The 21,212-nt window shown below is 26.3% G+C and overlaps 2 protein-coding genes across 9 annotated transcripts; one reads left to right on the forward strand and one right to left on the reverse strand.

Annotated features, from left to right (window-relative positions):
• Position 1: 1 nt before the first annotated feature.
• LOC141535455 (vanin-like protein 3) lies at positions 2 to 7,312 on the reverse strand. 4 transcript variants are annotated; one of them, XM_074255385.1, is made up of 6 exons: positions 7,173 to 7,312; positions 5,527 to 5,692; positions 4,929 to 5,066; positions 4,527 to 4,682; positions 2,788 to 3,614; positions 2 to 1,652 (listed from the first exon to the last, which is right to left on the reverse strand). In XM_074255385.1, the coding sequence occupies exons 2-6, from the start codon at positions 5,590 to 5,592 to the stop codon at positions 1,154 to 1,156; spliced, it is 1,686 nt and encodes a 561-aa protein (XP_074111486.1). In that variant the 5' UTR covers positions 5,593 to 5,692; positions 7,173 to 7,312; the 3' UTR covers positions 2 to 1,153. The 4 variants fall into 4 exon arrangements, with proteins under 4 accessions (XP_074111486.1, XP_074111488.1, XP_074111485.1 ...); XM_074255387.1 differs by having other exon boundaries at positions 7,071 to 7,188; XM_074255384.1 differs by lacking the exon at positions 7,173 to 7,312 and adding an exon at positions 7,026 to 7,158.
• Positions 7,313 to 10,002: 2,690 nt separating this feature from the next.
• On the forward strand, positions 10,003 to 16,140 carry LOC141535454 (cytosolic 10-formyltetrahydrofolate dehydrogenase). Of its 5 annotated transcripts, none has more exons than XM_074255380.1 (8): positions 10,004 to 10,315; positions 10,632 to 10,707; positions 11,572 to 11,713; positions 11,784 to 12,018; positions 12,696 to 13,372; positions 13,465 to 13,882; positions 14,669 to 15,327; positions 15,432 to 16,140. In XM_074255380.1, exons 3-8 carry the CDS (start codon positions 11,578 to 11,580, stop codon positions 16,007 to 16,009), a joined length of 2,703 nt encoding a protein of 900 aa, XP_074111481.1. In that variant the 5' UTR covers positions 10,004 to 10,315; positions 10,632 to 10,707; positions 11,572 to 11,577; the 3' UTR covers positions 16,010 to 16,140. The 5 variants fall into 5 exon arrangements, with proteins under 5 accessions (XP_074111480.1, XP_074111484.1, XP_074111481.1 ...); XM_074255382.1 differs by having other exon boundaries at positions 10,635 to 10,707; XM_074255381.1 differs by lacking the exon at positions 10,004 to 10,315 and adding an exon at positions 10,393 to 10,407.
• The last annotated feature ends 5,072 nt before the right edge of the window (positions 16,141 to 21,212 follow it).

The following is a 21,212-nucleotide window of genomic DNA, read 5'->3' on the forward strand; positions in this document are numbered from 1 at the left end:
GTTGGTATTTTATTGAAACTCATTTATTTAACAGTTTACATAAGATACTAAACTCTATATACAGAGCTGATAACTCACGTGACAACCATTCTATTTTTTTTGTTTTTAATTTTTTTTTTTCGTTGTTATTAATTATAATTTTTTTTTATAATTAAAGTAATAATCTCCTGATTTAAATAATTAAAAGTAATAACATCTAAACAAGCTCTTTTATTTAGTTATTTATTATTATTATAACGATAATACTTATAATTCTATATTTTTAATTTGTATATATGAATTACGTTCATATTCATGATTACGGCACGAGAAAAAAATTTTTTTGGAAAGGCTTTTTTTTTTTATTCACATGAATAACATTCAATAAATTGTATTTGTTTCTTAGAATCTATTATAGTTTTGATAATTAAAATTTAAACTAAAAAGTCTTAAAAAAAATAATTTAGTCTTAAATAGTCTTAAAATTAATTTCAATACTTAAATTTGTATGAATAAAATTTATAATCATGAACAAATGAATTAATTTGAATTTTTTCGTTATAGTAATAAAATATACATTAATAATAAAAATTTATCTTAATTATAACGTTAATATTTAATTGATAAATATATTCATTTGATTTTTATGTTAGAGCATTAATGACTTATGGGACGATTATCTTATTAATAAAATCCTCTGGTCCTATAAACTTACAAGCCTGAGAGCTTTTTAAACTCTATAAAGCACTTTTTTCCCTATAATGCAATACGGTATTTTATTATAAACTATCCAAGGGATTAACCGTGTATTCTAAAATAGAGCATAAAAGCTATAGTTGAGTGTGATTTAAGTACAATCAGAAAAAATATACTTGAAAATATTACATTAAATTTTTTAATACAATATATTTAACAACAAAAGTACTTTCGGAATTTGTCGGAGAATGAAACAATTTTAAAAATTTAATTGTTTCATAATATTAAATGAAATAATTAAAGGTAAAATAATAATTATTGAATCTTTGATTATATTAATTTATTTAATTACGCTATATTTTATATTTTAAATTTTTATTTCAATTATCCCTTTAATTATTTCATAACTCAAGGAATTATTTGGGCAGGATTTCTATTTTCCAGTTTGATTTTTAATGTAATTCATTAAAGTAACACTTCACACAAAGCTTAATAGTGAATTAACTTGGTAATTATTACCCATGGCTAAAATAATTAACAGTATTGACAATAAATAAATAGGTGGAATTATTTGCGCTGAAGCAGATGTAGTTTTTGGCAATCCATCGGCTGTAAAGTTTCTTCCGTAAATAGCAAAAGTCATCAAATCTTTACGTGGATTTATCAATGTATATTTTAAGCTAACATGAGTTGAATTTATTTTATTGCTGACGAATGTAAAGTCTGTGACATTTAATGGATGTAGTTCAGTGTTTATACTCAATGGTACACGAGTGACATTTGTTGAATCCTTAGTTACACTTGAAATGACAATTGAATTAAATGTAGTGGGATGAACAATAATAGTATTGGTATCAAATCGCTGATTACAACTTGTTGGATTTTCATCAAGGCATGAAATCACACTGCAAACTTCTACACCTCCAGTACCAATGTTTGAAAATGATCTCACTCCGTTGAATACAGCAAATCGATATCTATAAACAATTAACAAATTATTTAATCAATCTAATATCGTATTCAATTAAATGATTGCACTATCCTGATTGAATAATCGAATGTACTCAGGAAACACAATTCAATTAATCAATCTCAAAGAGCAATTTGATTTATTAACTAATTAGATTAAGTAGTTGCCAGCAAATCAATAATTTCCATCTCCGGTACTTATATTTATAACTAAAAATACACCAATAAAAATTCTATTTACATTTTTATTAAACCTGATAAAAATTTTTATTTACTTCTGAATAATTCAATTGACTTTTTTAAACACTTTGTTCTCTGCACTGGATATGGAAAGTTAGAATTTTATTACTGTCAGTGTTTTTCATTTTAATTGCGATGGTCCAGTTTTTTTTTATTGAATCTTTTTAAGCTTTAAATTTCAATCTCGTTTCATTATAATTCATAAAAAAAAAAGCTTTTAAAATTTTTTTTATACTTCAAATTTATGTAAAACTATTGACATTATTAATATTAAGCTCAGAATAGTTGATTAATAATTAATTAACGTTCGAAAGAAATATTAAACTTGTGATAATTTAAAGGATTTATATAATTTAAAATTATAGCTTTAAAAATTTATTGATTCTTAATTTTATTAAAGCCGTTTAAAATTGCGCTTTAAGTAATTTTTATTTTATTCTAAATTTAAAAATTTTAAGATCTAATAATTTATTACTCATTATTACAAACTGAATAAAACTAAAGTCTAGTAAAAGTTATAAATAATATACTTAAGACTTTTCCAACGATATCAAATTAAACCATAAAAATCCATGAAAATTAATTTAGCAGATCTTTGATAATTTTTAGAATTTTTGTTAACAAATAAATTATGAGAAAAAAAAAAATTGACATCTAGAAATAAAAAAAAAATTAAAAATGCAATTTTTTAAAAATAATTTTTTGTAATAAATTTAATTGTTAAATAAAATTAAAAATTAGTCATTTTATCAGATAAATACACTGACCATAAAATTTTACTTATTCTTTTAATAATATAGATGATCAATAAAATAATAGATTTATTTATTTATTTTATAATAATAATAATAATAATAATAATAATAATAATAATAATAATAATAATAATAATAATAAAAATACCTATAATATTTAGCAGCACCCTGTACCATGTCATCGCGATGAACAGTGTTTGTAGTGAAATTACAGCACAAGTCGCTATTGCAGAGAGTTAAATTGTGAGTGCCATTAGCGGGTTGGAAAAGAGCAGTAGTGTAGGGTGAAAGATCATCCATTTTGATTTTTTGCTGGGGTACTGGCTCCTGTTGATTAATGGTAGGTATTTCGGTTATTGAATAAAAGAATACCATCGCGTCGTTGGGATTTATTGGCTGGGAATGTTGACCATTAACTATTTTAGGTATTTTGGCAACGATCAGTGCATTTGCTGATTTTTCGCTCCAAACACGTGCAAAATGGCCATCCTTTCCGCCGTAAATTCCACTACCACCGCTGCCAGTTGCCGGGTTGTTGTAACCAGAGCCAAGAAAGTTAACATTGTGAGCGTAAGACCATCCAGTTTGAATTTGATTCGCGGTAAGGAAGGGCAGCTCTGAAAACCAGTGGCTCGAAAAAATAATATCTGTTACTTTTTTCTCACGAACGAGCTTTATTGCCGGTGTACCAAACAGCAAATCGAAGCAAATGAACTGCCCAAAATTAACGTCAAAGTCAGTCCGGAAAGTTGATATATCTGGCTTTGATGTTCTGTTCATTCCGGCTTCGCCGAACAAATTCCATTTTCTGTACTTGGCTATTATAGCTCCAGTTCTATCGAACACTAAATTTGTATTGTAGAGATTGTGCCCGTCTTTGGAGCAATTTTCACCGGTACACTTTTCCTTTTCACGTACATTTATCACAATGTACATAGCATGACGTTTTGCCGCACAAGACATAGCCTTCACAGCCTGATGAAGTAAAAAAAAGTCGATTATAAAAGTTACACATCAAATACTCGGATATTATGTATACATATATATTTTTAGTTAAAATATAAATTATTGGAAAATTATTTACGGCACGCGTCTTTAAACTATTCTTGCGTTATGAATTTTATTTTTATACATCTACGTAACTAAATTATACGTCAATATGTGGTAATTATTATACTTATAGCCGTAGTAATAGGAATGGTCTTGAAACTATAGCAGACATTTGATAATTTTGGAGATTTTTCCAACACAAAAAAGTTGATTTGATTCAAGGGAAAAAATCTTCAATCAATCATTTTTAAAGAAAATGATTTTTTGGAGTTTAGAAAAAAATTTTGGAGCCAAGAAATTTTTTCAGAATTACTAGTAATTATTTACAAGTGGGGTAAACCTCGTTGTGGGCTATGACTAGACGAAAAATTAACATTTTCAAATTTTTTTTCGATTCTGCTTGTTTTTACGGCGTATTTATGATAAAAAATTTCGTGAAAAAAAAAAAAAAAATAAAAATTTCGATAGCTTTTTGGTAAATTAATACTCGGTCTAAAGAATAAGAAGTACGATCAAATTGATAAGAGTCTTATTGATCGAAAATAAACCTCCCTACAAAAAAAGTATCTTTATAATTTTTTGGCATTTAAAAAAATTGAAGTCAAACTTTTTACAGATTATTAAAAAAAACACACACCATGTTTCGTGACTAATTTTTTCTGCTATATATAAATTAATTCGAACGAAAATAAAAAAAATGTACATACAGGTAGAAAATCGATAAAACTGTAGACACAGTTTTTTTGCAAGGTATTTCTCGAAAAGTTGAAAAGTTATTAAAATTTCAACTCATATAAATACAATTTCAAGTATTTTTATTAATAATAAAATTTTTACCTCCATAACATTTGATGATGTATCGTGACATGGTACTTTAGAGTCTTTGGGATGAGGTAAATACGTACTGTATGGCAAATAATTGCTTCGCTCATTTAATGGATATGTTTTTCCACTAAAAAGTGCGTTCTCCGGAAAAACAATAATATCAACTTCCTACAATATTTTAATTAAAATTTTTTTATTAAAGTACGCTTTTGTTTCACTGAAACGAATAATACCGCACACTGAAATATTGATAATGGTCAAGAATCTTGACTCAGAAATTGAATTCTTGTTCAAATAAACAAGCTTTTTTTATACTGTCAATAAATTGATGAAAAAATATTAAAAATATATTTCTTGCACAGTATTATTTTAATCAGTGTGTATTTTTTGAAAATAGATAAAAAAAGTATGTACATTTTCACTTGCAGTCTTTAAAAATGTGAGATAATTTTTCGCATTTTCGTTAGCAATGACAGTGCCATTATCACCCTTAGTAACGGGGTGATACTCGACTACAGCACCGATGTAATAATTTGAAGTTGGCGAAGAAGCCTAAAAAATTTAATTATTTACAAATTATTAAATCAATTAGTGTTTATTTATGTTTATAACAATAATTAAAATCAAGAAATAATCAATGTTATTGTGTAGGTGGTATATGCACTAGTGCCCTACTAAAATTTTCCGTATCGACTTTTCTAATGCACCTCCCGCACTTCCTGCAGGAATAACCCCCCGGTGTCTTAAAAAAATCCATTTTTTGCTTTATTTAAAATTAAACTCCTAATTTAGTTTATTATTGATTAAAATTAATGTTGGCAATTCAATGCATTATATTATGATAAAATAAATAATTTTCTAGGTAAATGAACCATCAATTTCACACTAGCGATTTTTTATCATACAATAGAAGACAAAGTTCACTTGAATATGAATAAATATGAAGAAATGATTAATGGATAATAATAATCATCGAAGATTTAAAATGAAGAAATAAATAATTAACACTTACTTGCAGCGTCAATCTCGCCGAGAAGAAAATGCTGATGAGGTACATGTAAATTGATGCGGAGAACATTTTCGACACTGACTCAGTAAACTGCGTTATAAATTAATCTGTAAATTTTTATATTGAAGTCAGTTTTAATCTCCGAAAATTTATTTAAAAGTTATCAACTCTGCAAGTAAAAAAAAATTGAAAAGTAAATTTCGAAATTAATTTTAAAATTATTATTATTTAATAGTTAGAAATTTATAAGAGAACGAGATTTATGCTATCAAGACGTCTGACTGTCGTATGGATCCAGCCGCCGCTAATCGGTATATTGTCTCGCGCAAGTGAGAACTTGATAAAAAGGAGATAGAACTAGAAAGGAGTGTGCGCGTTTATTACTGTCGATTTTTAATAACAAAATTCACCAACGATTTTATATTGACGAAGCTCTTTGTGTGAGTCTATATGAACTATGAAGAAGAAGAAGATATGGATTTATTATTGCTATTTTATGTATTTATTTCATTTCTTCACCGTTTAAGAGAGCAGAGTGCGTCGATTTAGAATAAACGAGAATGACAGGTGATATAAATTTTGCTTACAGCAAGATTGACCCGAGAAATTTTGCGCATGTATCCAGAGGCGAACGTCGGATAGGATCCTGACCTACCGGGAAAAGCTTCATCCGCGCATGAATATAAGTAACCCGTGATATTTTTGTTCCAATGGATATGTTAAAAGTACCAAAACAACTTGGTAAAAATAGAATGAGAATTTATTAATGTTGTTTTATTTTTTACTTTGTTTATCTTGTAAACTACTGTTGTAAATTATCTATTTTATATTTATTTTTTTATTTCTCGATAATTTGATCCTGAAAAATGCTGCTCAGATATCTAGAGCTCTATCTAATCTCCTTGTAAATCACACAATTATCAACTCGAGATATAAATAGTTAAATATGCTAATGGAAGCATTTCAAGTTCAAGATTTAATTTAAATAATTGATCATTTTTATAGATCAATTTTAATAAGTACTTTTTCATTAAAAAAAAATTTAGAGTAAAATTTAATTGACTGGTTGATATTTCTTCTTTAATTATTTATTTATTTATTTATTTAAGTAAATTTATTTATAGGTGAAGAAATAAAAAAATAAAAATAAAGTAAAAAAAATAATAGAATTAAATTTCAAATGAATTAAATTAAATCAATTTTCGTTTACTTTATAAATTTAAATAATTAATATTATAAAAAAATTATAAATTATAAATTATTTATCTTGAAGAAAATTAGTTTTAAATATTTCTAAATAAATTAATGAATTTTTTTAAACATAAATTAAGTTATATATTGTTTATTAATATTATTTAATAAAAAATAAATAAATAAATTTAATTTATTAGAGAAATCTACTTCCATTTCGGTTTTTTTTTAAATTCTTTATCTATTTTTTATATCTAACAAAGAATCAACTCAAACTGCGACTAATAATCATAAAAAGATAATAAAATTACTTTGTACAATGAGAATAACTTGAGACTTTAGTAGGTGATTCATACTTTACTATCTTGACTGATTTTTTTTTTACTTTTGGCATGAAGTAAAACTCTCAGTTCTCTATGACAAACTTATTAACTATTTTAAATTTTAAATTTGTTTACACATTAGAATAGACACGACGTACAGCTGAGTAAATATTTTTACTCAGTTTTAATATTACTGAAGTAGCACAATACAAATATACACTAAAATATAAATAATAATCAAACAAACATTTTAAAGCTGACACACTGTGTTCTTTATCAGCTTCTAATTAAAAAGGCATTGTTAATTATTTATTTATTTATTTATTTATTTATTTACAGCTAAACATTATATGTTTCCAACAGATGGCATCACATATATGATTTTTGTAGCGGGTTTTTGCACTACCACTACATAAATAATTAAACAAAGGTATACTTTGGCAGGTTAATAACATTTATTAGATAATTCAAATAATTTAACAAGCTTTAATAAGTGTACTGAAATTACTTCGATAATTAGTATTATATATATCCACAGCTGTAGCGTGTGATCGTAGTTGTGTTTTTTTTTTTGCCACCATGAGTCTTGGCGCTGCTGTTGCTGAATTGGTTCACCGGCTGGTTGTAGGTGCCGTCGAGGCGCGTTTAATTGCGACTCCCGTCGCTGTGGCATGACCGAGCTTATCGTGCCGCCACATTTTTATCGAAGTAAACTTTTACTTCGATTTTATATTGCTGTAGATTTTCTCGCACCATTGCAAATTGCAAATATCAGGTCATTGATTTAATTTCTCAAAAAAAAAAATAGAAATAAATTTTTTTTTAATAGACAACAATTTTTTTATGACTCTAAAAATTTCAATTTTTTTTTTTTAAATACATTATTGATAGATAAAAATTTTTAAATATTTAAAAAACTTTAAAACTGTTTTAATTTTTTAAAAATAAGCGGTAAAAAATTGATTATACAGAGCTAGTTTTTTTTTTTTAATAAATATTTATTTTAAAAAAATTTGCTTCAGCTCGAATGCACAGTAATAAATAAGTAAAATATGTCTTTCAACTGGAAAAACTAATTTTCTGGCACATTTAAAACTCTTGGCAGATCTAAAAGATAAGTGATTGTTTAACTTCCGTCATTCTATTTATCTTCAAAGGTAAGGTCACAAAGTCAAAGTAGAATCCACGTATATAATATAAAACTATCAATGAATCACGACCATGACAATCTTAAGAATTTCTCGAAAAATTTTCAGACATATGGTCTAGTATGTCTAGCATCCAAAAAGAAGTAACAAATGGTGAGCACATGAAGATACCACAATATCTTGAATTTAAAAAAGAAAAATTTTTTAAATACCTCTAGAATTTTTTAATTTGCTCTATTAAAAATTTTTATAGTTCTTAATTAAATTTTAATAATTTTTAATTAAATTTTTTTTAATAGTTCTATTAAAAATTTTAATTTGCAACAATGTAATATTATAATTAAACAATAACGAGATAAATCTATGAGCTTTAAATAAATACATTATTATCAGAGAATAATTTATAATTAATATTAATTTAGATTGTACTTATTTTTAAACTGATGTACAAGAAACAATGAGAGATATACATGCATGAGAGCGTGGATTGCATATAATAAATGACAGGAATAGAGGTCATACTCGAAATACATGCGTATAATCCGAAACCTGAGATACCCAATAATTCGAGAGAGAGAAATAGAGAAGTTACGATTGTAGGATTCCCAAATGTTCGGCTCTAAATCTATATTTATAATTGTATGCATATATTGATTGATTCAATCAAAATGCAACCACGTAAAACCAATTAATACCGATTGATAACTGACGATAAACAACTTTTATCGGTGAACTATAACCCTGTCAGAAGAAAATATCTCTTTTAACCAGTTATTTCCGGTAAGTTTATTATCTCACATTGGGGTTCACCAGAACATGACCCATTTGAAAATCATATTATCATAACTTTATTTTTTCTCATGCCATTGTGATAATCTACACGTGCGTTGGAGAGTGTTGGAAAAATATTTAGATGGAGCCTTCGAGATAAACTGATACAAGTCAGATTAAAAGTCAAAAAATGCAACAGTGACCCAGCAAATTGTCTGTAGATTTTTCCATTATCTCCACTGAAAAAAAAAAAAAAAATTTTACTTGAACCGAAAAAATAATTTTGAAGAGTTTCATTGTCTTTAATTTAATAAAGACGAGAAATTCTTGAATTAAATAAAATTTTAATTTTGAATTTTTTTTATTCGTAATTTAGAGTCGCAATTAAACTGTCAAAAACTTATAATCCGATTTGTTTTTTTATATTATCACAAGAATACGTTTTTTAAAAATTTTTAATTTATTAATCAGTAAAAACTAAAGAATAAAATAGATAAAAATATAAACTTGACGAAATATCGATTAATCAAACCGTCAACAGATATTATAATCAATAATAACAATGAAATATTGGCAAACTTCTAATGTTACCAATTTTGACTGCTCAAGTTTATAATTATAATTAATTACAAATGTAATTGAAGATGATAATAAAATTTTTTTAAGGTCCAAAACTATATCAAATTTCTTAAAAAAAATTAAAGAAGCTTACAAATTTAAATAAATGCAGCTAATAATTTTTTGCATTATTTCTTCACTAAATTACATCATTTCTTCTTATCAAAATCAAATCAAATAAATATTAAAAAAAAAGCTATACATAAAAAATGACAAATCAATTGTACTCCGAAGAACTGTCGACTTAAACAATTAAAAAAATATCTATCAATTTAAAGTTAATTAAATCATTTTCTAATTACTGTACTTGAAGTGCCTGGGGTAAAATTAGTTCATTAAAATTTTAATTAAAAATCAATTAATTACAATCGGATTTAATAAAAAAAAAAAAAAAAAAAAAAAAAAAAAAAAACTTACATTCAAAAGACATTTTTTAAGTGTTAATTTTCAGTAACTTGGCTAAAAAATTATCCACAATTTTTCGAAAATATGAAATTAAATAATCGTAACAGAAGGGGGGAAGAATCTTGAAGGTCCTGACCCTCTAATACGATAGATAGCAATGTCTTATATAAAGTCCACTTCCCTCTCTGGTAGTTGAGTAAACTTTCAATTCGTACAAGAAAGGCGATCGATATCCACGTGAATAAACCTTCGTTACACCACGTACTCTAGAACATTGAAACGAGACGGTTATAACGGCGTCTGGCACCGGTTCAGTTTGACTTCTCTAGTTTTTTTGTAAGTTATAAGTTATTAAATTTAAAATATAAATAATAATGTTTGCCAGTCGTTTGATACTACAAACTAAGCGCACATTTGCTGTATATACGGTGAATAATTTATAATAATCATTTTTCTACTTGAAATATGTTATCAAACACGTGTAGAGCTTGTATTTCAATGCACTTGTAGAAATTTTATTGTATTTTTCAAGTATTAAGTACTTAGTACGTACATAGCTTCTTGTATACTAATTTTTTTTTATCTTGATAAATTAATTTAATTAAATTCAAATTTTATGTTATATTTATTAGTTTAGTTTAATTATTTACAGCAGCTTTGAACTTTTTTTTTTTGAACTACGAGGAATTGTGAGGTATATATTTGTACGTAGTGTAATGTAAATATAGGTAAGTCATGGAATTTAGTTTGTTTGCATGATAGTCACTAACTTGCATGAGTATAATTTCCTTGATTACTTTGTTATTCTATTTGTAGTTAATTTGCTGTATGGATTATATTTATGACAGTACATTCTAAAAATAGAAAATAAAATTTTTTAAGACTTATACTTTTTTAAATAATTTTAATACTTAGATTTTTTACAAGTAATTAATAAAGGTAATTATTTACAAGTGGGGTCAAACTTATTTTTGACCATATCTAAGTCAAAAATTAACATTTAAAATTTTTTTTATTCTGCTTGTTCTTACCTTCAAAAGTTAGAAAAAATTTTGGCTCTCAGTTTTTGGATAAAATTTCTATTTTATCTTTTTTTTTTTTTTTTAAAAGTACATAAAAAAACCAACCATTTGAAAAAAAGGTGAATATCACAATTTTTTAAAAAATTTATAAATTTAAAAATTTTTAATTTATAAATTCAAAAAAAAAAAAATATATCAAAATTTTCATAAAAAAATTTTCGTTCAAAAAAATGAAAATGAAAATGATAGACTCCACTTGTAAATAATTACCTTAATAAAAAATTAATTAATCAAAAAATGAGTCAATAAATAAATAAAAAATAGAAAAATATTGAAGTACGTAAACTATTAAGTAAAAATAATTAACTACGTAATTATGGATGAAGTTTGTTAGTTTGTTGTTGTTTAAAGTTTAAAAGTTATTCCTGGCTTGGATAAAAAAAAATTGATCTCTTAATCTTTGCATAAACTTATGAAGAAATTATTTTTACAAAAGCTTACCTAATTTAATAATTAAATAAATTATATGTAGATTATTATAATTACGATTTATATATTTTTATAATTTAGACTGCAATGGCACAATTGAAAGTAGCAATTATAGGTCAAAGTAATTTCGCAGCAGAAGTTTATAAACTTTTGAAGCAAGATGGTCACGAAATTACTGGAGTGTTTACAATACCGGATAAATCAAATCGAGAAGATCCTTTAGGTAATTATTGTTTTGTGTACCTAATTCATTGATTAAAATTGAATTTATTATTTTATTGATTATCCAACAGCTGCGACTGCAAAAGCGGACAATACTCCAGTTTTTAAAATCAAAGCATGGCGAAGTAAAGGTGTTCCGCTACCTGAAATATTGGATCTTTACAAGAATATTGATGTTGATCTTAATGTATTACCGTTTTGCACCCAATTTATTCCAATGGAAGTTATCGATCATCCAAAACATAAAAGTATTTGTTATCATCCATCTATTCTTCCGCGTCATCGTGGCGCGAGTGCTATTAGTTGGTGAGTTTGATTTTTTCGGGATTTATAATGCCTTTTTTATATAATTTAATATTTATTTACTTTATATTTATTTAAGCAAAAAAATTAATATGAAAAAAATTTTTTTTATGAATTATAAATCAATTAACTTCAGTATTATTTTATTTTAAATAAAATTCATTAATTTAAATGCATTTAAAAAATATTAAATGAATAAAAATATTTTAATTTATAAAAATAAATAATTCACTGTAAAAAATTTTACGGCAAAAAAATGTATGTTAAATATTTAAAACTTTTTTGTCTTGATTTAGAAGAATAAATGTTAAATTTACACATAAAAGTGTTAAATATTAAACAAAAAAATTTTTAACATAAATTTTTTTGACACAAAATTTTTTACTGTGTTTAAGTCAAAATTTTTCCAAAACACCAAACATTTTTTAATATTAAAAAAATAAATAGATAAATTGTAAAAAACTTTTCAATATAATTTTAAACTTTAAATATTTTAATATAAAATAATAATTTAAAGAAAGTTTATAAATGTAACGAAGTATAATGTCAGTTTGAGAAAGTAAAAAAATCTATTTCCCGACAAACGAGTTAGAAAGACAAGTAACAGTATATCCAAACAGGTTTAGATATAAAATGATTGCAGCAAACACTATTACTGAAATAATAATTAATATTTCCAGGACTTTGATTGAAGGCGATACAGAAGCTGGGTTTTCGATATTTTGGGCGGACGAAGGCTTGGATACAGGCCCTATTTTGCTACAAAAATCATGTTCAGTAGATCCGGATGACACTTTAGATACTTTGTACAATAACTTCTTGTATCCAGAAGGTATTAAAGCAATGGGGGAAGCAGTAAATCTCGTGGCTAGTGGAAAAGCGCCCAAAATACCGCAATCTGCAGAAGGAGCAACCTACGATGCGTTATTAAATAAAGAAGAATTGCAGAAAATTGATTGGAAAAGTAAATCTGCGGTACAAGTTCATAATTTTATTCGAGCGCTTGATAGCACACCTGGTGCTTGGACAACATTGGATGGCCAAAAAGTCCGCTTTTACGGATCTAAATTGTGGAGTGAAGAGAAACCTGAAGGAGATGTTGTCGACGTCGATGGCAAAACTGGGATTGTTCATGAAAACGGTTTGTTAGTCGTCGCTTCAGATGGAAAATTCGTGAACGTCGAGAAGCTTAAAATTGGAACTAAAACGATTCTGGCGTCCAAGTACGGGAAGGTCAGTGAATCAGCGAGCATCGACTTTACGGATGAAGAAAAAATAAATGTTGAATCGATAAAACAAATTTGGAAAAGTATTCTTAACGTAGAAGTAGACAATGATACAGATTTTTTTGCTTGTGGTAAATTTTAGTTTTTATTTATTTATACAGATTTATTTTTGTATATGTTATTGGCACTTGGCCTAAAAAAAGAAAAATAATTGAATCCACAGGTGCGGGTAGCATGGACGTAGTAAGACTGGTCGAAGAAGTTAAAGACCTTATTGGCGTGATAATGCAGAACACAGATGTATTTATGGCTCCAGTTTTCATTGAATTTGCTACGTCAGTTATTGCAGTAGGCAGAGGAGCTTCTGGAGCTGGGAAAGACGTTAAATTTGACGCTGTTGAAGTTCGAGTAAATAATCTTGATTTAAAATTTCCACGTCAGCTTTTTATCAACGGGCAGTTTGTCAATGGCCACGGTAAACCGATTCCTACCATTGATCCTCATGATGAGCATGTTATATGTCACGTTGAGAGCGCAATTTTTGAGGACGTTGATCTGGCAGTGAAAGCTGCCAAGAAAGCATTTGACGAGGGAGAATGGAGCAAATTAAGTGCCCGTGATCGTGGTGCTTTACTTTTTAAGTTAGTTTTTTTAAATATTTGTCTTACAAATGCTTATATAGTACACAGAAAAAAAATCAATTTGCATTAAGGGAAATAGTCACTGTGATGATCGAAAAAAAAAAGAGGTGATTTTCGGGAATTTTTTTCACAGGGAAAATAAAGGAATTTGGAAATCGGATTTTTTTTATTTTATTAAGGGTACATTAAGGATTATTATCCTAAATTTTTATTAAAAAATTTTTAATTATTACAAAGTTATTAACAATCTCGTAGAGCACTAGAAAAAATTCCCCCTTCATGGTCGGTTCGATAACTCAAAAACGGATCATTTGAAAATAAAAATCCAAATTGCTTTTTAATCAGTAAGGATGTAGTTATCGTTGCACGTATAGAATTTAAAAAATTTTTATTTTAAAGATTTTTTTAGGCAGGTTAAGAAAAAAAAAAAAAAAAAAAAAAACAGTAAGAATAGTGAGAAAATTTTCAAAATTCCGTTTTTCTAGTGCTCTACGAGATTGTTAATAACTTTGTAATAATTAAATATTTTTTAATAAAAATTTAGGGTAATAATCTTTAATGTACCCTTAATAAAATAAAAAAAAATCCAATCGCCAAATTTCTTTATTTTCCCTGTGAAAAAAATTCCCGAAAATTACCTCTTTTTTTCAATTGTCACATGAAAAAATGAAAATTTTCAATAATTTTTTTTTTTTTACCAATAAATTATTTTACTTTATAAAAATAATAATATGGCATCATTCTACTCTGTTTTGACTTGATTTAATTTATTTTTAATTAAAACAGGTTGGCAGATTTGATGGAGCAGCATAAAGAAGAATTGGCAACAATTGAAAGCATCGATTCAGGAGCTGTTTACACTCTGGCTTTGAAAACACATGTAGGAATGTCAATTGAAACGTGGAGATACTTTGCCGGTTGGTGCGACAAAATCCAAGGGTCAACTATTCCTATATCGCACGCGAGGCCAAATCGTAACTTAACTTTCACCAAAAAAGAGCCCATTGGAGTGTGTGGTTTAGTTACACCTTGGAACTATCCACTAATGATGTTGTCATGGAAAATGGCAGCGTGTTTGGCAGCCGGGAACACTGTTGTGATGAAGCCAGCTCAAGCTTCACCGCTCACTGCTCTTAAATTTGCCGAACTATCAGTTAAAGCGGGCATCCCACCTGGAGTTATTAACATTGTACCTGGCAATGGCTCAGTGACAGGAATGTCTATTGTCAATCATCCACTGATTAGAAAGCTTGGGTTCACTGGTTCTACGGAAATCGGACAAACGATAATGAAAAGCTGTGCAGAGAGTAACTTAAAAAAAGTTTCTTTGGAGCTAGGTGGGAAAAGTCCGCTAGTTATATTTGAAGATGCTGATTTACAGCATGCAGTTAGAGTTGGCATGAGCAGTGTCTTTTTTAATAAAGGAGAAAATTGCATAGCTGCAGGTATGAAAAAAAAATTATTTTTTAATTTTTAAAATTTTAAATTTTAAATTAAAAATTTTTTTAATTCTAAAATAATTTAAAAAAATTTTTTTCTTCATTTTTAGGCCGTCTTTTTGTTGAAGACAGGATTCACGATGAATTTGTGAAGCGAACTGTTGAAGAAGTTAAGAAAATAGTTATTGGAAATCCGTTGGATAGAAAAACATCTCACGGACCGCAGAATCACAAGAATCATCTAGATAAACTTATTGAATTTGTTGAGACAGGTGTGAAAGAAGGCGCGACTTTGGTCTACGGTGGAAAACGATTAAACACACCAGGGTGGTACTTCGAACCAACTATTTTCACCAATGTCAAAGATGAAATGTATATTGCTAAAGAAGAATCATTCGGTCCAATTATGATCATATCCAAATTTAGTTCTAAAAGTTTAGATAAATTGATAGCGCGTGCTAACAATACTGAATTCGGGCTTGCTTCAGGTGTCCTTACTAAGGATATCAGTCGAGCTTTGCGTTTTGCTGAAAAAATAGATGCTGGAACGATATTTATTAATACTTACAATAAAACTGATGTTGCTGCACCGTTTGGTGGATTTAAACAATCTGGATTTGGCAAAGATTTAGGCCAAGAAGCGCTTAATGAGTATCTGAAAACGAAGACTGTTACTATCGAATATTAAATATTTATATCGATTGAATTCATACATTTCATTATAATATTGCTATTTTTATTTATTACATAAATTTTATTTTTATACTTAATATATGTGAAAGTAATTCGTATAAAAATTAAATTGAGTAAAATTAATAAGTTAATTTTTTTATGATTTTCATACAATAAAAGCTGCATATTTTATAAAAAAAAATTGTATAGATTTCTAAAATCCCTGATTATATTTTTTAAGATAATATCAATCAGAAATAATAAAAAATGACCTGAAAACTGCATTACAATAGAAAATTGATCAAGTTTTTTTTTTATTAAAAAAAAATTCAAAAAAAGAATTAAAAAAAATTCAAAAAAAGAATTAAAAGAAAATTAAAAAAAAAAATTGTAATTTTACCAGGTTTTTTCCAGCAGAAAATTTTCTAAAATTTCAAACAACAATTTCTTCCTAGATCAAAATAATTTATCACACCAACTAAGAAAAAACAAACTTTATAATCATAATAAATTTATATGTATGAGTGTATTATTTAAGAGTAACCAAATGCTCTTATGACACAGCATAAGCAACTCGGTGCAAGTCTCAGCTGTTCTCATAAACATAATTCTCTCAACTTTCCACGCTGTACTCTTTGCCACTTCCTTTGAACATCGCCCCTAATATTCCATCATAGTACCAGCACAGGCAACAGAAGTAAAATTATACACGATACCATTACATCCTTACCAAAGAACAGAGCAATCCTCTTCTATGTCTATATCTACATTATATCTATATAACACATTCTGGACCCCTCAATCCTCATTCGTCTGTTGGCTGTCTCAAACGCGCCCATCTGATACAACATATTTTATATTATGGGACCATGTAACAACACATCCAATGATATTTAACATATTTATTGCGAACAGGAAATGCAAATTTCCCACCGCATAAATTGATGCCGTCTTCATGACCTTGGAAGAAAGAAAACTTGAAAAATTACAGTATAAAATGTAAAATTGGTCCCGTGGTAATTAAAACTAGAAAAATTACAGTTTAAAATTTAATTTTTTAATTTAATATTCAGAGTTTTCAATTTAAATATTACATTTTACAATTTAATTTTTATAAAATCTGTAATAATTACATTTGAAATTGTAATTTGTCTAGTTTTAATTACGACGGGACCAATTTTACATTTTATACTGTAATTTTTTTCAAATTTTCTTTTTTCGATCGCGTTTTATAAATTTATGAAGAAAAAGAAAATCAAGATCGAATTGTTACTTTTATTCGTATCAAGAGTTTAAGTGAAATACATGCGACCGGTAGATTGCAGGGTAATCCCTTGCATCCCTCGAAGTTTAAAGTGATGGATCGTTGGATCTTACAGAACCAGCATGGGGAGGAAAAAATGAGATACAAAGAATACTTTTAAAGGCAAACTGAAACTTTGTGCTGGATTTGGATGTGGATAGAAGCATCACCACGTATTGTAGTTAGAAGTTCCCTTTCCCCCTAAAATTTTACACTCCGCCTTGGACACCCTATGGGTCTTCTAGCACATTGAATCATACTCAGCACATATATGCTCGTTGTAGTATATCCAATCCGACGCTCAAACACTGCTACTGGTGAATTAAGGCTTCAGTTTCATTTCGGGTGTCAAACTTACACCATGCTCTTATTTTCTCACGGATCAAAAGTTTTATTTTTTCGCGCCTTTTTTACCCTTTATTTTTTCTTTTTTTATTTTACACAATTCGCAACGTTAGAAATAAACATATGTGCAATTATAAATTCAATTATTTATTATTTATTTTTTGTGATTTTTATGCAAATAAAATTTTAATTTTATACTGAACAAAATTTTTAATCAAAAAAAATTTTAAGAAATTTAATTTTAGCGTTTTTTAATGTAATCAAAATTTATGTTGCTTTTTTTTTTTTAAATAATAAGTGTAAGTATTTTTGTACAAACTATTTAAATAGTTTAGCAATTAAATTATTTAAAAAAAAATTTAATTAAAAATTTTCACATGTAACAATTAATAGAAATTACAAATAAAAATTTTTAGAAGCATTTTTTTATTGTAATTAATAATAATAAAATTAGCCGAGGTTTTTAATAATTAAATCAGAACAAAAAAATTGCATGTGTAATTTTAAAAATTTTCTACATGTAAAATTTTTGCTTTTATTTTTTTTAAATAATTTTTTCAATAAAAAAAAAATTCTAAAATTTTTTAGATGTCGGCTAATTTAATTTTCATTTGTAATTTTGTTAAAAAAATTTTTAAAATTAACAGCAGACCGCAAACTTTAGTATTATTAAAAAATATGTAAAAAAAATAATTTTTTGGAGCATAAAAAGTTTTAAAAAATTTCAATACGGTTGATTGTAAAGCAGTTGTATCGGAGTTATTACATGATAGTGGTGCGTGTGATGCATATATATTAAAATATATAATACAACTTACACGAGTGTGGTATATTGTATATAAAAGTGGGGCGTCATAATCTGACCTTACAATACGACATCGGTTTAATATAATTTGTAATTTAAACTCCGAATGTGCATGTATAATTTACTGATTTCGTTATTAAATGTTTCATTAAATATTTTTCTTAATCTTTGATAGTAACTTGTAAAATTTATTACAAAAAAAAAAGATATTTAAAAATAAAGTGTTTTTTAACGATCGATTATCGACGTCAAAGATATAAAATATATAAAATCGATGAGTTCTTCGTAATTAAGTCTTATCTTCCGAAAATTAATGGTTTTTTTTTTTTATTTTTTCTGGTTGTGTTATTTTATTTACGCTTTTTATAAGGGTAATGTTGCGGTCATATTTTTTAAAACAATTTTTTTAAATACCAGATGTACATTTGTATTTTCATTCCAGATGTTTTCAATTTAACTATTTTACAATCTCGCTCCGACTCCCGAGGATTGTTTGAATCGGACGTAGCAAGAAAAGAGCAAGCCTGAGTATTATATGTGCCTGAGGAGTTACAGAGGGAAGGAAAATAAAGGGAGGAAAAGAATTATTTTTTAAATGGTCTTTTTCATAGGACAAATATATCACCAAGATAAATTCAAACAGTCTTTCATGTCCGATTCTTTCATTAATCATCGGTTTAAACTGAATTTTTATTGTGCTCACCAACGATAAAATCGGTAACAATTTTTATTTTTATTGTATCGAAATAAGATTTAAATATTGGTTTAAATATTAAACAATTTTCTCCGATATAAATTTTATCTTTTAATGAATTATTTATAAGTTTGTTATCCATTTTTAAGTGTTTACGAATCAGGAACTTTGAATTTTATGGCTCGAAGTAAATTAATTTTTTTTTTTTTTATTTACGTACTAAGTTTCTGTGAATTATTAATTAAATTGTACATTTTTATGATTAATTTAATTTTATAATTTGAAACTATTAAAAAATATGTAACATGAAAAAAAAAATTGTTGCTAAAAAGTTGTAATTTTCTTTTAAATAATTCAAACAATAATTTCAGTAATTAATCAATAAAATTCATTTTTTTAAATGATGAAATTAAAATTTATCAAACATCCAATTTTATTTTTTTTTTTTGATCAAATCAATATTAAAGTTTAAAAATTAATTACAAAAATAATCGATAATTTTTTATTGATAAATTTCATTTATTTCTTTTTCCTAACTAAGGTTCAGTTGAAATTTGAAGACCCTAATACGAAAAAAAAAAAAAAAAAAGAGTATGACAAAGCAAATTAGAACCCCAACAGGAGTAATTTATACGAGCAGTTTCTACTTTCGCCGTTAAAAAAATTAACAAGTCATAACAAAGGTAAATAGGTTTTTGTCGCATCTATTAAAGAGTTACTCGAGTTTCAAAGGGTATCGATTTTTTAAAACATATTTTATATAAACTATTTTATTCAAAATTTTCAAAATAAAAAAGCAACTTTCTCCATAGTAATTAAAAAATTAAAAAAAACTTATCATAATTATATTGAAAAATAATAGGAGTTTTTTTGCGCAATTTTTTATAATTTTAGACAGAAATTTTACTAAGTATTTTTTTTTCTGCAATTCTAGAAAAAAGTAGTTGATATTTTATCATTTGATAGTAAGAACTATAAAGTAAAATATTATTTTTTAAAAATTATTTTCCTTTCAACCAAAATAGTAATACATATCTCGGCTGAATGCGATTACCCGCCCCTTCCTGTTTCCGCGTTTCTTTTAATCTCCAAGCCACAGTATCCTGTGGTCACAATGAGACGTTGGCAATAATATAAATTTTGCTTGTTTTAAATACTAGTCTTAGTTTTGACTCAATTACTGACGTAGTCACTCAATATTAAACGCAAATGTATTCATTTTAATTTTTATTTTTTTAATTTTTAAACAGTATATAAGTGAAGTTAAATGTTACTCTAATTACATTACGGCTCATCATAAGGCATCTCGCTTGATTTTAAAATGCTAGCTGCCTCTTGAAGGGCAATGTTGTGATTGGATGAATTCAACAATAGTTATTTCGAAATTCGTAAGAATAATTAAAAAAAAAATGTAATTTAAAATTGTTATTTAATTTAAATTTCGCGGTAAATCATCGAATGATCTTTAAAAAAATTTTTTATTACAAAATTTATTTTTAATTAAAATATTGTATTTTTTTTTTTTTTGATTAATTTGAATGCCTAGTTTATAAATAATAACAATAATAATAATAATTAATAAATAAAAATTATCATAATATAAAATCCTGCTTTTTAAAAAAAATACTTTTAAAACTTTTTTTTTAGTATAATATTTCTTTAAAATATTTCTTAGCTTACGTTCCACTGATTAATTCAAAATTTATAACTTTGTAAAAATTAAAGTGATTTGAGTATAAAATATTTGCTTTTATTAAATTAATATTTATTAATTTATTTATTTAGAATTTTACTGAGTATAAATGCCGCAAAATTGTAATTCTATTAATAAAATAATTAAAATAGTTCATTTAATTTTTTTTTTTAATATTTCTTCCATTAGAATTAAAATAAAAAAAAAAAAAAAAAAAAAAAAACTTTACAAAGAGACAAGTTGTTGTGTGTAAGAGTAAATAAAATTGTCATGTTGTGCTCATCGTTTAAAATAATTTAGTATACTACTATATATGCTCTCATATTCACATCGATACAATTTTTTTCACATAACACTTAAAATACTACAGTAGTATATT

This window comes from Cotesia typhae, unplaced genomic scaffold, assembly GCF_013202065.1.
Source record: "Cotesia typhae breed Kobodo isofemale line unplaced genomic scaffold, CoteBio_Ctyphae scaffold_13, whole genome shotgun sequence".
Lineage (NCBI taxonomy): Eukaryota > Metazoa > Arthropoda > Insecta > Hymenoptera > Braconidae > Cotesia > Cotesia typhae.

Excerpts from the sequence above, each read along its gene's own strand:
- LOC141535455 (XM_074255385.1), bottom strand. The coding sequence starts at position 5,592 with ATGTTCTCCGCATCAATTTACATGTACCTCATCAGCATTTTCTTCTCG. Across the intron at positions 5,067-5,526 it reads CGGCGAGATTGACGCTGCAA|GCTTCTTCGCCAACTTCAAA; the intron begins GTAAGTGTTAAT and ends TAAATTTTTTAG. Across the intron at positions 1,653-2,787 it reads GGTGCTGCTAAATATTATAG|ATATCGATTTGCTGTATTCA; the intron begins GTATTTTTATTA and ends AATTGTTTATAG.
- LOC141535454 (XM_074255379.1), top strand. The coding sequence starts at position 10,354 with ATGTTTGCCAGTCGTTTGATACTACAAACTAAGCGCACATTTGCTGTA. Across the intron at positions 12,019-12,695 it reads GGCGCGAGTGCTATTAGTTG|GACTTTGATTGAAGGCGATA; the intron begins GTGAGTTTGATT and ends TAATATTTCCAG. Across the intron at positions 13,373-13,464 it reads TACAGATTTTTTTGCTTGTG|GTGCGGGTAGCATGGACGTA; the intron begins GTAAATTTTAGT and ends TTGAATCCACAG.